We start from the raw sequence: 17243 nt of genomic DNA, 5'->3' as shown, positions 1-17243 counted from the left end.
TGACGGAGCACTGGAACAGGCTGCATAGGGAGGTGGTGGAGTCTCCTTCTCCGGAGATGTTCAAGACCTGCCTGGATGCCTACCTGTGTGACCTGCTGTAGGGAACCTGCTTTGGCAGGGGGTTGGACTTGATGGTCTCTGGAGGTCCCTTCCAACCCCTACAGTTCTGTGATTCTGTGATTCTGTGACCTGAAGAAATGGTAAAATTTGTGGTTTTATTTGGTTTCCTAATAGTCCTTGTGTAGTCTTTAAAGGCATAGCAGCTGTGACACAGATATCAAATAATTTGAATTAAGTTGAAATTCAATTTGAATTTTACTCAGAAAGGAAATATTTGACTCCATGAATACATTTGTATACTCAAAGATGTTGGTTTTGTTTTAATGAAAAAAAAAAAACCTTAAAACCTCCATTTGTTTTTTCTGTGGGTATATTAAATTTTACAGTAGTTTCTTTACGCTGTGGCTTTAGGTGACCATTACACATCACTCCACTGCTGCAACAGGTCTAACCATGTGGCTGGATGCAGGCTGCTGCTGATTGCGGGCTTGCTGTCCAAACACAAAAACACTCATGCTTTCTTTAAGACCAGAAGCAAACTTGATACATAAAATGAGATGTCTGACTAATTAAACAGGGGAAGCAAAGATGTTTTTAAGCAGACAGTTCAAAATATAAAAATACATTGAGTCAATACATTGATCCAAATGGCAAACATGAAAGCTTAGTACTGTGGTACATATAGAGCAGCATAAATATGCACACAGCAGTTCAAAGTAACACACTGTGTTTTACCACCACAGTTGTTCAAAGATACACACATTTCTACAAGAAGTTGGCCTTTTTCTCCCCTCCATTTCTTTCAGTGATCAATTTGCTATTGAGAAAAGCATTGTCTTAGCAATCGCTGTTTAGAGAAATTGCAGTCTCGTTGATGTGAACTTAACTCCAATAAAGTGGTCAATATTTGAGTAATCTATCAACGTGAGCCATCTTCTGAACAGTTGTTTGAAGTTTGTGATTAGAAAATGATACATTACCACACTGCCATATGAGCAGATATTTGTATCTGCAAGAGTTTATCCTAATGAGGGGGAGGTCCAAGATTATTTTTTTTCTACTGTGCATAAAATCTGATGCAGGTCTGACTATGAATTCTTTGAACAAATCAGCCCAAAGACATATGGATAATACCTATGTCAGTCCAAAAGTAATGCCCACTATTTATTTTAATGGAGTGACAACAGATGCGAAGACTACAATAATACTATTTGATAGAGCACGTTCTCAGCTACAAAATAACATTTTTCAACAGAGTCATCACCTTAATCTGTTTTGCATGGGTGAGCTGTTTAAGACATTCTTCAGCAAAAGCTGTGCGTAGCCATCCAGAACATGGCTTGACTTCTGCGTTGCGTCATCACTGCTGAAATGCCTCACCCACCACCTCTCTGTGGTCACATCCACTGTTTGGTCTCCATAAATGCTCAGCAAGTGAAGACAAATGTCATTTGGTGCCATTTCTTTGCATGGAGCAATTCAGTGGTACACCTTTGCTTCATGCATACGTTCATGTCAGATGTCATTCTGTCAGACTGGCACTCTGTTGTCTTCTGTCATATGCAACAGAATGTAGTGAAATGTTGGTGGGAAGATTCAGTCTGTGCTGTCATACCACCAACATCCACCTCAGATGTTCTGGGCCAACATAATAAAATAGGAGGCATTACGTCCAGAGCAGGCCTTGTACTTCACATGTCTGTGTCTACATCTTTTTCAACATTGTGTTTTCAAAAGACTTTCTGAGACTACAGTCCCTCCTCCTCATCAAACAGCAGAGACATAGCTGGAGATGCAAACTACTTTTCTTGTCAGCAGAACATAAGGTGGTTGGATTTATAGCTTGTGTGATGCACTGCATGCTCACTTTTACCAACAAGGAGCTGAAAGACGCTCTTCTTCTCAGTTGTGCCACACATACCCATCATAAGTTGAATGAATTTTTGATCACACAGCTTTTCTGCATCCTGGGAACAAACACAGGAGCTGTTGGCACTTTATCCTGGGTTTTTACTCCATCAGCTACATGACCATCGCTCTGCTGCTCTGTGCCACCTGCCTCATGGCTGGTCCTTGGTATCAAGTTCTCCCTCCACAGCATGCATGTGCAGTGCTATTTTCTGGCCTATGTATTCCAGAGAACCAGAACTATTAAGGAGGAAATTATATCTGCTCACCTGTCTGCAGTCTCTTCCTCTACCTGTCTTCACATCTACGCTTCTCCTGCTCCGGATTTCTCCTGTACTTGATCTGTAAACCTACAAATCCCACAACTGCAGCACACCATCATGTTTTAACCTTGAAATGCACAAGGCCACATCTGTACCCATGGATCTTCATGAGTACTTCTTTGTTAACACAGATATGTGAGGCACATACAGAAACTCAGAAGGGAAACCAAAGCTTGTTTACAGCCTTCGCACTTTGAAAACGTTGTGTGCTGTCCTTTCAGTGGGCCAACCACACTGTCCCCAGCTGGATGGGCACCTTTGCCTTCTCTGAGTTCTGCAGCTTGACCTGAATGTCCTCAACTCCATGCAGTCTCTATGAAGTTGCAGCTGGCGCCGAGTATCTTCAGAAACAGTTTTGTTCTAACAAGCTGAAAGACAAGTGTAGTAAGGTGTGACTTTCTGTTTATGTATTTGAGCTGAAACCATGATTTCAGCTCTCCACTTACCATTCTTTATTGGGATGTTCAATACCAAGCATTTCCCTGAGTGATCAATCTGTTAAAAAACATTTCTCTATGACTGCACTGCTGGCCTTTCAGAAGTCGAACTCAGCACCAACCAGCCTTAGCATCAAAGGCCACCACTGGAGAACTTCTTTGTCTTTGGTTTTACACCTTTTGTCCCTGTGCCAAGAGGTGAAATCCCTGCTACACAGGGATGGTTACCACACACCAGCACAGTGTGAGGGTGCAGTTCCCATTCACTCTTTTCCAATTGAGATGAGATGTAGTGCCAGGCCAATCTCAGCTCTCCTTTGCCATCTGTTCACTGCTGCTGAGTGGCAGAGATTTCAGCAGTCAGGCCAGAACTCCTACAAATATGCAACAGCTTTTTGTCTTTGACTTTTTTTCAGCAACATACAAAGGGAAAGGTGTGTACAGCCGTATGTGTAGGCCAAGGTACCTGAACAAACAGACCACTTTTCAGGGCTTCTTGAAGTTTGTAGCAGTACTGCTACACTTCCATAAAGAGGAACGTTGGGTACTCCTCACTATTTGTCAGATTTCCTGTGTTACTGACACTGATTTTAAGTTTCTCATGGGTGGTCTCCTGGGTCTTTTCCGCTCTCATCAAGCACTGTCTTACAATAAGAACTCTGTGTTGTCTACCTCAGAAAGCTCACCAGCTTTATATGACATGGGAAAAGGCTTATTCTTCTGCAGAACAGCTGGAATAAACACACCAACTCTTTGTTTCAATTTTAACCCACCTACAATATTTGCAGGCTCATCTGCCTGATGTAGTAAAAAGGTTCTCAGCTTTACTTAGGAAACTTCCTGCATGGCACCAAGGACTGTTTGGCAGGTCATCTCAGCTGCTCACCTTCACAGTTTCTGACAGGTGTGGAGTGCAGATATGTTCAGAGGTTCATTCATCCTGCAAAGGACTCTACACTCATTAGAATCTCACCCTTCAGTGTCCACACACCCTATCTTCAAGGATTTGCTGTTACCCTGCAATTCATGGGAACCTTCCCCCCTTGTGTGGAAGCACACCTTGCATCTTCATTCTGGCCCTGTCAAACTCTCCTGGCAAACTCTCTGTAATTCTATCTTTGTCAGTCTCCACTTCTCCTTCCCCCCCCCCCCCCCCAAAAAAAAAAAACAAAAAACCAACCAACCAACCAAAAACAACAACAACAACAACAAAGACATATTGGAACCTAAAAATCATTGTTGCCAGAAGAGAAAATGCTAAAAAAAAGTAGATGCCAGTGTGAGCAGAGCTCTGGACCTGTGATAATCTTTTAGAAGCTGAGGAAGCAGAGCATCTTTAGTCTCAAAAAGAGATGGTTTCTGGGACCCAATAGCAATCTGCAGCAAGTTGTTAGCCCCTGCCCAGGGTCAGACATGCATGCTGTACCAACCAGATACCAAGGAGTCTCGCTTCCTTAGTGATGTGGTACAGACTGACAGGGAACATGACGTTGCTAAGCAATGGATGCAAAGATGCTGTTTGAGAAAGTCAACCCTAGTCAGCAGATAGCAACAAAAGTCAGCACAGAAATACCCATGATGTTCATTCTGATTAAACAAGGGTATCAACAGAAATTACCGTCTGAGCTGCCTCATATAGCAAACTTACTAGTAAGCATTTGGAGAACTTGTAAATACAGTATGGCTACATAGCCCCTCTAACCAGAGAAGTCTTAGCATTGTAATGGAGATGAGCAGAAAATATACAGAGACTAGTGAGTGAGTTGTTACAACTGTAAGATGGAATAAGATAGTATAAGATGATTATATTTACTGCTGTTTACTAATTCAGTAAAGAATTATTTCATATTCAGAAGAAATGACTAATTTATGTAAGCAGGGTTGTGTGGTGGCCTGTGTACTTCAGTGAAGGAGCCAAAAAGCACAGCCACCTACTGTCTGCTGTCACAGTGATGCACAGCAAGAGGTTTCACTGACCCTATCTCCATCCATGAGCTTTGCATTATATTTTCTCTCTCATCCCATTAAGGGGGAGAGAAAGAGCACCTGGGTGGACATTTAGTGGTCAGCCAAGTTTATCCCACACATGATGCCTCAGATTCATCTACACATGTCACTCCAAAAATAGTGGCTCCTATTTATTTCCACGGAAATGACAACGAATTGCAGAATAACACTATTTGATAAAGCAAACACAACAGTCACCACCATTAGCAGATTCACATGGATTAACTGACTATTCGATGCTCTTCATTTCATGGTATGACAGCAGTGAATGGCCATCCAGAATGACATCTTTCACATCACTGTCACCGCTACTGAAACACACCACCACCACCTCACTGTACTCACCTCCACTGCTGGTCTCCATAAATGTTCTGCAAGCATGTTCAATGTCAGTAGGTGCCATTTTCTCCACAGGGAAGAGTTCAATGACACCCCTTTGCTTCATATGCATGTCCATGTCAGACACCATTTTGTCAAACCACCCCTCTGCTGCCGTCCGTCACATCGCAACAACATGTAAAGGGACATTATAGGGAAGGTTCAACCTTTGCTGCTGTAGCACCAACATCTGCCTCTGATATCAGGACCAACAAAATACAATTTCAGAGCAGCCTGCATATATGAATGTGTGGGAATTCAAAGTGGTCAAGAGAACTTTCAGATGTCTGGAAAAATATTCCTACAACAAAGATAACGTCTTTATAAAAATTAGAGAAAGAACCCCAGAATGGTCAGTCTGGCTGCGATTTAGAGCATAAGAGAAAATACAGCAAACTTTCAAGTAAATAACGATGTTGGTACCTAGAAGATGATGAAGAACAACAGTTAAGGATTTGAGGAAAACAAACAAAAATGTTCTAAATTTTGTGGTTTGGTAAGATGCTTAATGTAATAGAATCAGAATTGTTTGTCAGAGGGGACCCTTAGAAGTAATGTAGTCCAACTCTCCTACAATGAATTGGGACACCTACAGATACATCATGCTTTTCAGAGCCTCATACAAGCTGACCTTGAATGTCTCCAGAGACAGGACATCAACCAACACCCTTGGCAACTTGTTACACCATCCTCACCGTAAAAGGCTTTTTCTTTATATCCACTCTAAATCTGCCCTCTTCAAGTTTGAAATCATTCCCCCTTGTCTTAACAGACCCTGCTAAAGATTTTATCCCCTGCCTGCCCCCTCTTAGACACTGAAAAATCAGCTATCAGGTCTCTCCAGGGATTTCTCCTCTGGAGTCCGAACAGCCCTAACTCTCTCAGCCTGTCCTTATAACAGAGCTGTTCCATCTCTTGGATCTTTGTTGTGGCCCTCATCTGAACACGGACCAACTGGTCCACATCTCTCCTGTAGTGAGGACTCCACATCTGGATACAGTGCTCCAGGTGAGGTCTCACCAGCACAGAGTAGAGGAGCAGGATCACCTCCATTGACCTGCTGGCCATGCTTCTTTTGATGGAGACCGGCATGCAGTTGGCTTTCTGGGCTGCGAGGGCACATTGTTGGCTCATGTTCACCTTGATATTCACTGGTATTCCTAAGTCTTTTTGGAAGTGCAGTTCTCTATCCTTACATCCCCTGGCTTATACTGACAGTGGGAGTTACCATGACTAGGTGCAAGATCTTGCACTTGGATTTATTTTTGTGAGGTTCACCCTGGGCCCATTGCTTGAGCCTGTCTTGGTGTTGGGATGGCATCTTGTCCTTTGGGTTTGTCAACTGCACCACAGATTGGTGCATAGGTTGGTGACATCTGCAAATTTGCTGCACTCAGTCCCAGCAAAAAATGTTATGTAGCCTTAATTGAAATCTTTGCAAGTAATCCAAGGTAACATAACTGAGCTGAATGGCTGATAAGAAAAAAACAGTCAGAATCTCAGTGTGGTATTGCAGCCATTTATAAGGGTGTGCTGACAAGGAAGAAAAACATATGAAAATGACTTTAGATCATCTTCTTCTAAGTCTGTATTACCTGACATTTGCATTAATTGCTTGTAAGAAGGGAGCCAGTAAAGATGCACAAAGAATTCAAGAAAAGATACAGAACCATTTACAGATGGCATTTAGAAGGAAGGGACTGGAATTATCTTAGGAGATAAAAGAGTTCAGACTGGTCTTCAAAAATTAGGGAAAGCATTTCATACATTTGGAAATGATTGAAAGCATAAATACAAGCCATTTCTGGCCATAGAAATGAGTCTGGTTTTATGATGATATCAGAATGAGGTAACAGCACCACACTGTTGCAAAAAAAAACAGGCAAATGGGACACATGAGAACTTTATCTCTTAGTGACACAACTCCTCTGCATAACAAATAAGGAAGTACCACGTTCACTTCTGAACATCACACATTGGGAAGAGGTAGTCTGCCAAACAGTAGCAAAACCAAAGATTAAGAAAACGTATGTTAATAGAGAAATAATGTAAAAAAGCTGTTGTTTTAAACAGAGAAGATTGAAGCAAAAACATGCGAAGGTCCTCAGATATGTAAAGGCAACAGTAATGACAAAATCTTACACAACATGGCATACAAAGCAGTGAAAGGTGTCTTAGCATCAGTATAAATACTTAAGAGAATGGAAAATTAATAACTACAGATTTCTTGTAGAAATTATAGAATTCTAACAGATAGAATGTTAATTAGATAGAAATAGAATAGAATGTTAGTAAGATAGAAATAGAATTCCTGCAGCACACTGAACAACAGCAATCAGCAGTAACTTTGATAGGGGTGGGAAAGAATTTACAAACAAACAAACAACCACCTCCACAAACCGTGCTCTGTTCAGTGGTAACTTTCTAAGTACCAGAAAGCAATTAATTCCAGATACTTGCTTACAAAGTGGCATGTGCTGTGATAAAAGGAGTTGATTGTGATCATCTCCTTCAATTTCCCTGTTTATCAGTCTAAAATACACCTTAAATTTGGAAAGATGATTATGTTAGTTTGATTACATTGACATCTGATGAATTTGGTGTTCCTTCCCTATGGAAACTCTCCTCAGATTCTTTTCCCTTGTTACCCCATTTAGTGTTTCAGTTATCAGTGGGATTCCAAGCTGTTTGGCCCTTAATGGTGGAGTTATTCGGCCCTGTGAAAGCATTATAAGAAATGAATGACTTAAGCCCTCATTCTGACCTGCACTGCAGCCACAGCATGCTGCTGAGGGCTCATGGAGAAGTCCCTTGCATACACTTGGTTGCCAGATCCACTGCATTGCACAGGTGGATCCTGTGCAGCAAGAGATCTATATAGGACAAGGCCACAATAGGAAGCACCAAAGTGCCTGGCTTTCCTCTATTCCTCCTCACCCCCCTTTTTTTTTTTTTTTTTTTTTTTTTTTTAATCCTGACTCAGAGTCAGCGTCACCTCAAAGGCAGCTCAAACACTTCACTGAATAAAACACCTGTATGTGCTGGAAGAGGTAACTGAACTAGGATAATTATTTCCACCACAGCGTAGTATCTTATATCTGACTGAGATATACCTATATATCTGACTGTGTACTTACATATATACATATACTTTGTGTTTTGCTATTGCACTTATCAAAATGCAAAATAAAACAAAACCAACACAAATCAGTAAAACAAAAAAACCCACTTCCCTCTCCCCTAAAATAAACAACAAAAAATTCATTTGCATAAATTCTGTTCAAAGTGGTGATAATCTTTATATATCTAAGAAAATAAAAATTAGAGGAAATCCTCTGATAAAGTAACAAAAATCACATGTTCATTTCTGCATTTGTACCCAGGTTTGCTTGCATTAGGAACTGCAAAGAACTGCACTCTGGTTAACAGGCAGTCTGTCAGAGACTCTCTGTAAATACTGACAATAAAAGGAAGTGCTTCTTCATTTCCAAATGACCAATTTCATATTAAGCTAGTTAAGTCAATCTTAACTTCAGGGAGCACCCAAAATCAGCCTTTATTTTGGGATAGAAGAGTTCCTTAGAAAAAGGAAAAACACTACATATAGCTACCCCAGGAAGGTCACAAAGTTGTGTACACTGCAGTTCACCCCCTTTAAAACAGAGCAGTCTTCTTCACCAGCAACTTCAACACCAAAAAATAGTTCTAGGCATTGCATAAAAGAAAACCTTGGCAGGCACGTGCCATTCATTGTGTTCAGTTATTTTATTTTTTACTAACCAAACTCAAAAGAAAAGCACAGATAAGTTTCAGTCATTAATACATAGTTTTCTAGAAAATATCCCCCTTTACGTTCTCTCCAACAAGCCATGTACCCAAATATTTGAAGTCCAACTACAAGAAACATGAGTTTTCTTCTCCATTCCCCCAAAGGGACTTTTTCTACTTTAATATAAAGTATTGTAAAACTCTTATTTAAAAAGCAAGATTCAGGAAAGAAAAAAAAAAAAAACAACTTAAATACCTTTTAAGATTGCTGTCTGGCATTGAACAATTTTAAGCAGTTTCTTTTGGTATAGTCATTCTTGCATTTTTCACTCAGGATTAGGTCTCTACGAATTTTAGATTTAAGGCAGACAACACACAGTTCAGAAATACATTAGCACATTTGTAATGATATGGCATTTTCAGTAGACATTACCAGTGTTTTTGTAAATTGTTGTGCATTTCAGAATGCTTCTTCACTGTTTAACAACAGCCTTTTCCAAAAGTCCTCCTGTAGTTCTGTGCTTCCACTCCTGCTCTCAGAGTCTATCCTCCAGCTTTATGTGCTCAGACATTCCTGAAAAGTTTGCTTTCTTTACACAAGAGTAACATTTCTTTATACTTCATGCAGTCTTTTCTCAAACATTTCAATACAGCTGGCCATACTTCAAGCAAACACAACAATTAAAGACTTGGTTTCTAAAACTAATTCAAATAATTTAACATCTTTTTAATAGTTTTGGCTGTATGTATAGTGGTAACTATCTCAACAATGGAAGCTTTTAATCAGTAACACATCTTGACAAAGTTTGGGTTTCTTTTCTCGAAAATCCGTTCCTCCTCAGGCTTATTACATGACTGTTGCAAGGTTGTGATGATATTTAAAAATGGATTTTGAAGGCTAGGCTATTTATACTGATAGGTAACAAACCAATATTATATTACATTACACAATAGTTGTTTGTAGATTTTTTAAGATACACTGTGCACTTACAGGAGAACACTTTCACTTGACATAAGTGCAAAGCGGTAGTTAGTATCTTAATTCTACATCGTAGCAGCAGTCATGTATGCATAAAACAGCACTTTTCCTACAGTAAATCACAGCATTTTGGGTAGCATATTGACTACACTGAAGTGTGACAAACGCAATGCCAACTGAAGAAAGTTTCAAAAACAAAAATATGATTCTGTTAATAAAAATACTATATAAAAATATGGCATTCTACAAATCTACAACAGATTTGCTCTTGAAATGCAGTTTTTGTGGGGGTTTATTTCTGTGTTTTTTTTGTTTTTTTTTAATTTCATTTTATTTTTTAACAAGGATACTACACGTGGCATTAGCAAATTCAACAAATCATTGTGTTTACATCCTTTACATTTTTTTTGAGAAAACCATGATTCTGTCTGCTCCAAGACCTAAACATTGACACTGCAGATGATCACACACATCCCCTGAGTCCTAAGCACTACTTGGTCCTACTCATCCAGTGAAGAATACTTATCCTGGATGATCAAGCCCTTTGCACAGACCGACTTGGTACAATGGACTACATATGCTCCTGACCAACAGCACAAAGTTATACTGCAGTGTAAAGGTACGGCTTTCTCTAAAAATTATAAAGTATTGAAGTAAAAAGTCCACAAAACTTAAAAAAATTATCCTTGAATTCCACATTACATTTAAGCAATCAGACTATGTAATCAATCATATGGTAGTAGAACAAGCAAAAGACTTTTTATTCACTTGAAAAAATAGCAGACTGGAAGATATGTTCATTGCATTACACAAACTTCCCTGAGATTCTTACATAAATTATTGTTAGTCTACTATATATTGGAAACCAGTCAGCTATCAACTGCCACACTGCAAATTTTACATAGTTCCCGCATACGTTACACCAGCTAAAATGCTGCTTCAATGCTTTAAAGCTTTATCTTCTTTTGCTACAAAAAACATGTACACACAACTGAGAGTACAAATGCAAAGGTGCTCCTTGCTTGAAACTTCTAAATCGTCTTGAAAGCAGCATACAGAAACAGAGAAAACACACATATAGGAGTACTCAAAAGTTCTTTGCAGCTTATAAGCTGCTGGCAAAATCAGTTCAAAGGTTCTGTGAAAGAGTTTCATAGGAAGAAAGCCCAACAACATTTTTATTAAATGCAAGGGGCAGAAAGAGGGCTGATGCTGCTGCCACTACTTAGCAGTCTCCCGTATTATAAAATCATAACCTTGAATGAGCAATTGTGGGAAAGAAAGATCACAGTGGTACAAAACACTGCTATACTGGCACTATGTTACACTGAGCAAGAAATTCTTACTTTTTAATTGTAGTTACTTAAACTTCTGAGTAGATGGATGTAATTAATCACGAATCTTAATGAGGCTTCACAGCAAAGTAGTCCCTGTATTCCACAAATTCACTGCCACAAATTTCAAAAACGAACACTTCATTTTAAATACATTATGGATTTTAAGGGTTTGTGAGCTTGTGTAGCCTTAATTGAACCTCAGCAAAAGTTCAAGAACAACAAGCATAGTATTTTACAAACAACATCTAAGAATATGTAAAAATAACAGATCATTTGAATTTAAATAAACAAAACCTGAAATGTTCACTGCTTTAAGATACAAGATTATTCCCAAGTTTCATGCTTGGAGGCAAAACCAATTAGTTGCCTTGTCCACAAATTTGTTAGATTTACTTCAGAAGTGGAATTACACATAGTAATCTGTTCAGGTAACTTTAACCTCCTTCCAGTTCTCATTAACTGGGATCATGTTCTTGCCTCTAGCTAAATGTGAAGCAATTGTACTTATACTTTCCTTCTTCCAAATGGTCATGGGCTAGGTCTTAAAACAGGAAGAAATGGAGATTTTTAAAAAGAATTGGCCCAAAGTTGATTCAATGACTTTGAGCAGTGACTGACCATATCATACACCGAGCAATAAACCTTCTTTTTAGGGTACTGGAAGGAACATACAAGATCATGACCATAACAAAGTGAGGAATTGAAGGGCATTTTCTACATTTTTAATTCTGTTTTTAGGAAGTTTCCAATTTACAGGTACACTGAGGACAGCATAAAAAATACAAAGATGGAAAGAGCAACATTCAAAAGCAGTATGTTTGGTTTTTTCATATTCAGAAACAATCTGAAGACAAAATGTCTTCAATTCTACTTGCTATCACTGTTTCCTCAAATACGTAAAGGGAATCTAATACTTAAGGGAAAAAAATACAAAAAAAATTGTCACTATTTTCTTTTCCAACTTAAATTACAATTCTCACACAGGTGAGTTATCTGGCTGTCCAAATTACAAACAATTCACTTCCTTTTCCTTCCCCTAGAAATACTTACAGTATATCACATGGACTATGTTTCTTTGCATATGCTGCTGACTGATCATTGATTCAGACAGGCACATTAAAAGTTGCTGGATTACATAACCAATTCCATTTTGTTATACAGAGAAGCCACTTCTGCAACAACAATAAAAAGTTACAAAAGCACATTAACAAAACAAAGCCCTTGTGCAACACACAGAACAGGGTGTGCAGTCACTCACTACATATTCACAGTGAAAAGACTACATGTCTTTTCTATGTATCTCCATTTCAACAAGGAAATAGTCTTATCATTTCTTAATCTCACAATATTTCTCACCTCTTTTTTGCTTGCCAAATAAGGCAAATAATGGTTTTGTAGACTGACCATATATTATATTATTCAATTTAGAAAAATAATTTCTTTCCGTATTGAGAATTTCAACATGTTCTCACAGTAACAAATATATCCTGATCAAGAAAACCAGCAGGATTCCTCAGTTTGCAGATTCATATAAGATATTTGCCATGCAGATTTTACTTCCAGCAAAGGTAAATGCACAAGTGCACATATGTCAATTATACACAGCAAACCAAGTACATTTTGTTTGCATCCTAATACATGCTCTTAAGGAGGGACAGTTTCCTCATCCACCCATGTTGTCCCTTATTTGATCCACTCGCTGAGCAAGATCCCTAAAGGTGGGCCGCTGAGTAACGTTATTGTTCCAACATTCTTTCATGATAGCATAAATCTGGGGGGGAAAAAAAGAAAATAAATACTGTGTTAATAGATACTACAGACAGTTAGTTAAGTGCAAAGACTCTCCAACTTAACTGCATTTTTCCATGCAACAGTGACACGATAGTATAGCAAGATTTTAGTAATAGTCATCAATTTCCTTGCTTAAGGACAGCAAAGGGCCTTTATGAAGATTTTCTCTCTTTTAGTTATTATGGAAATTGAATTAATTTTCAAAGTTTGTAAGATGACACAAATGCAAACTGAACCTAATAATATTAAAAACAGATCAAAAATATTGTTTGAAAATATTAAAGGCATTTAGCCATGCTATTTTCCCAAATATGCACCTGATATCCCATCACAGAACAGTAGTCCTGTGACACTCTTCATTTGTGTTCTTTTCACTGATTTAACCCAGATCGTAAGCAGATTCTCATTCTTTTAAAAATTTCTGCTTAACAACTATCTGAAAAGCTCGAAACAAATGTAGCTCTCAATTCTCCACTTTTCAGCAGATCTGAAATTCTCACATTGATCTGAGTCCAAAGCAGCCTGTAAGTTACAAACACCTAGGAAGTTTCAAGATTAGGATCAAAATGGGATGATCATGGTTTCTAACAGAAGAGAGGCATTGCCATCTTGCTTTGTTAGCTGAAGAAATGTCAGACAACAGAACTTAGTTTCAATAAAATAGTAGTACTATCATGTACTATCATACTTATAGGAAATCCAGATTATCTATGAAAACTTCAAACCTTTGTGATTCAACAACTGTTGTACTCATATGCACATGTCCAATGGTTTCCCTGCCCCATCTGTGTCATTCCTTTTCTTCTCTGCTAGATCTCTCGACCTTGGTATCTCCTATCTGCAGTTTTGTAGGAATTATTTCAGCAATTATTGCCAAGTGTGTCCAATCATAGATACAAGAATCTATCTAGACTAGAAGTTATAGGAAAAAAAAAAATAGTGTATCTATTTTAGTTACATTCCTCAAGCTGAAGTGCATCCTCCTCAAAAGAACAGTGAAGTAAAAGGCTTAGAAATAGTAAGGAAATATTTTTAAAACACCTAGAGTATTAGCAAATTAAAAAAACTTGGATTAACATACTCTCTAGATTGTTTTAGAGGCATATACTAGATCTACAAAAAGTATGAATACAAATCCAAAGCCCATGTCCAGATAAAATCCAATTCATATTCTTCACTGTATGCACAATCTGCACATAGCACCTGTCCAAGAATGTTTGATGATTAATAATACGCATGATAAACATATGTAAGTATTTCTATACTTGAGGAAGGAAGAGCAAGAGAGGGAAATAAAGATAAAGCATTTTTTAAGTCTCAGAATTAAATATGATTAATTGAACCCTAAGTAGATAGTAAAGTTTCTCTCCTAAACATTAAACACATCAGAAAACTTACAGTACAGTTTTGAGCAAGAAGGTTTATATAAGTCTTTTATGGAACAAATTCCATACACCAAACTTCACTGTCTTATTAAATTTACATTTTTTAAATAGCAGCCTGAGTGCTCCAGTGTAATAGTCATAATAATCCTATTTCACATATTCAGAAAGACTACGTTATAAGCTCCTGAGTGAGTACAATCTAAAGTATCATAAAAACAAATGTGATTATTACCCATCATGTAACTGATAAAACAACAGCACAATTCAGGCTGTATAAGTTCTTCCATAATCCACACAGAAGGAAACATGAAGTTTACTATATACTCACCCTTACTGTGCACCTTTAAGACTACAGTAATATATTACTATAATAATACTTCACCTCATCAGGGCATCCATCTGGCCTTGGAAGTCGTCCATTGTTTTTCAAAAGCTCTATCAAATGAAATACAATCATCTGCCCTTGTTTATCATTGCCAATCATGCGCATGAATTCCTGAAACAGAAGGCCAAGTATCATAAATAAGATTTGAAAGGGAAAAAAATATGCTGCAAAATCATTACCCTGGGAAACTCTTTATAAGACAAACCTCAGAAATTCTATGAATAATATATTAAATAGCAAAGATAAAATTATAAATAACAATTTCTGATAATATATCAACAATCACCATTCATTGAGGGGGAACTAGGATTATAGATATAAGATTTAAAGTTATAAGTTAAAAATCTTACTGGTAATTCTAAAGAGATCCCTGAAATGTTAAAATTTGGATGCTTTGAAAAGCCCCTGTCAAGCAAAAAGCAAATAATAACATTACAAAATGTTATGTATATATAAATGTTGTTACATATAATAACATTATGAGATGCATTAAAAAAATGAACTGGATTAATCAGTAATTAGAGGCTAAAAATTAATTAAACTCAGCTAAAAATAAATAAATAAATCTTGCTAGCCAAAAATCAACATAACCTTGAAAGCAGACAAAAAAAAATTCTCTCAGATTGCCAGAGATACAAAGTAAATGAGAAAATACTATTAAGGGAAAATAATTTCTAAGCATAATGTAAAGGGATTGTTTCTCTTCCAGTGTTACATAAGTGTCTTTAATGGTGATAACACGAAGATGTGAAATAACTGCTGGTAGAATGTGTGAATGCCAAAGTCAGTGATACAAGTAACAGTTACAATGATGATGACATGCTGCTTTGTCAAATTGATAAAAACAAATTTTTCTTGATACATACCAAGAGAGCTGCCTGGCTCTGATCATGAAATCATGAACGCATAAAATGTTTATTTACTCAAAGTATATTCCATGGCTTACTACATTACTTCTCATTTCACGGTCCTTTTGAAAAACTCCACATATCTGCACTGCTTGGTATCAGACAAAGAGAGCTGTTCCTGCTCTGAGAATTTTTTCTCCACTGCATGAGTCAGTACAGATTAGGGTTTGAGTTGCTGGAAAGGAGCTCTGCAAAGAAGGTCTTGGGTGTTCTGGTGGATGACAGGCTGCAAATGAGTCAACAGGGTGCCCCTGCAGCCAAGAAGACCAACGGTATCCTGGCATGCATTGAAGAGTACAGTCAGCAGGTCAAGGAGGGTAAATCCCTTACTCCTAGTCTGCCCTGGTGAGGATACATCTGAAGTACTATTCCAGTTCTGGGCTATTCAGTTCAAGAGGGACAGGGAACTTTTAGACAGAGTCCAGTGGAGATCCACAAAGATTATTAGGGGCTGGGAGCATCTCTTTTACAAGGAAAGGCGGAGAAACCTGGGACTGTTAGGCTGAAAAGTAGAAGACTGAGGGGGAATCTTGTCAATGCTTGTAAATATTTCATAGGAGGGAGTTATGTGGATGGGGCCAAGCTCTTTCCAGTGGTGCCCAGTGACAGGACAAGGAACACAAACTGTAACCCAGGAAGTTCCACCTGAACATGAGAAACAACTACTGAGAGAGTGACAGAACAGGCTGCCTGGAGAGGTTTTGGAGTCTCCTTCTCCAGAAGAAGTGAAAACCGACCAGGATTCTTTCCTGTGTAATCTACTCTGGTGAATCTGCTTTAGCAAGGGGTAGCAACTAGGTGATCACTAGATCATTTATATGGTTCTCTGGTTCTGTGATTCACAGAATCACAGAATGGCCAGGGTTGGAAGGGACCTCAAAGATCATGAATCTCCAACCCCCCTGCCACATGCAGGGCCACCAAACTCCACATTCAATACTAGACCAGGCTGCCCAGGTCTCCATCCAATCTGGCCTTGAACACCTCCAGGGACGGAGCATCCACAACTTCTCTGCGCAGCCTGTGCCAGCACCTCACTACTCTCTCTGTAAAGAACTTCCCCGACATCCAACCTAAATTTGCCCTCCCTCAACTTAAAACCATTTCCCCTTGTCCTGTTGTTATCTACCCTTTAAAAGAGTTGACTCCCCTCCTGTTTGTAGGCTCTCCTTAGGTGTTGAAAGGCTGCAATGAGGTCACCCCACAGCCTTCTTTTCTCCAGGCTGAACAAGTCCAGCTCCCTCAGCCTGTCTTCATAGGGGAGGTGCTCCAGCCCCCTGATCATCTTTGTGGCTCTCTTCTGGACACTCTCCAACAGCTCTGCATGTTCCTTGTACTGGGGGCTCCAGACCTGGACACAGTACTCCAGATGGGGCCTCACAAGAGCAGAGTAGAGGGGGACAATCACCTCCCTGTCCCTGCTGGCCACCCCTCTTATGATGGAACCCAGGATACCATTTTCTTTCCAAGCCGCAAGGACATGTTAAGTTTTTCATCTATCAAGACCCCGAGGTCCCTCTCCACAGGGCTGCTCTCAAGGACCGCTCCTTCCAGTCTGAAGGGATGCCTGGGATTCC

General features: G+C 38.8%; 1 protein-coding gene across 6 annotated transcripts in view; it reads right to left on the bottom strand.

Moving 5' to 3' along the window:
• Window positions 1-8859: 8859 nt before the first annotated feature.
• Window positions 8860-17243, bottom strand: part of JAK2 (Janus kinase 2) — an 87505-nt gene continuing 79121 nt past the window's right edge. For all 6 annotated transcript variants that reach the window (XM_042877330.1, XM_042877325.1, XM_042877326.1 and 3 more), the window contains 2 exons: window positions 14756-14869; window positions 8860-12968 (listed from right to left, as the gene is read on the bottom strand). In XM_042877330.1, the coding sequence (XP_042733264.1) occupies window positions 12861-12968; window positions 14756-14869 (222 nt within the window). In that variant the 3' untranslated portion in view covers window positions 8860-12860. The remainder of the gene's footprint in view (window positions 12969-14755; window positions 14870-17243) is intronic.

The sequence above is a fragment of the Lagopus leucura genome, unplaced genomic scaffold, assembly GCF_019238085.1.
Source record: "Lagopus leucura isolate 7727_CA_CO unplaced genomic scaffold, USGS_WTPT01 Super-Scaffold_100018, whole genome shotgun sequence".
In the NCBI taxonomy this organism is placed as follows: Eukaryota; Metazoa; Chordata; class Aves; order Galliformes; family Phasianidae; genus Lagopus; species Lagopus leucura.
This window is presented reverse-complemented; position numbering and strand designations above follow the sequence as displayed.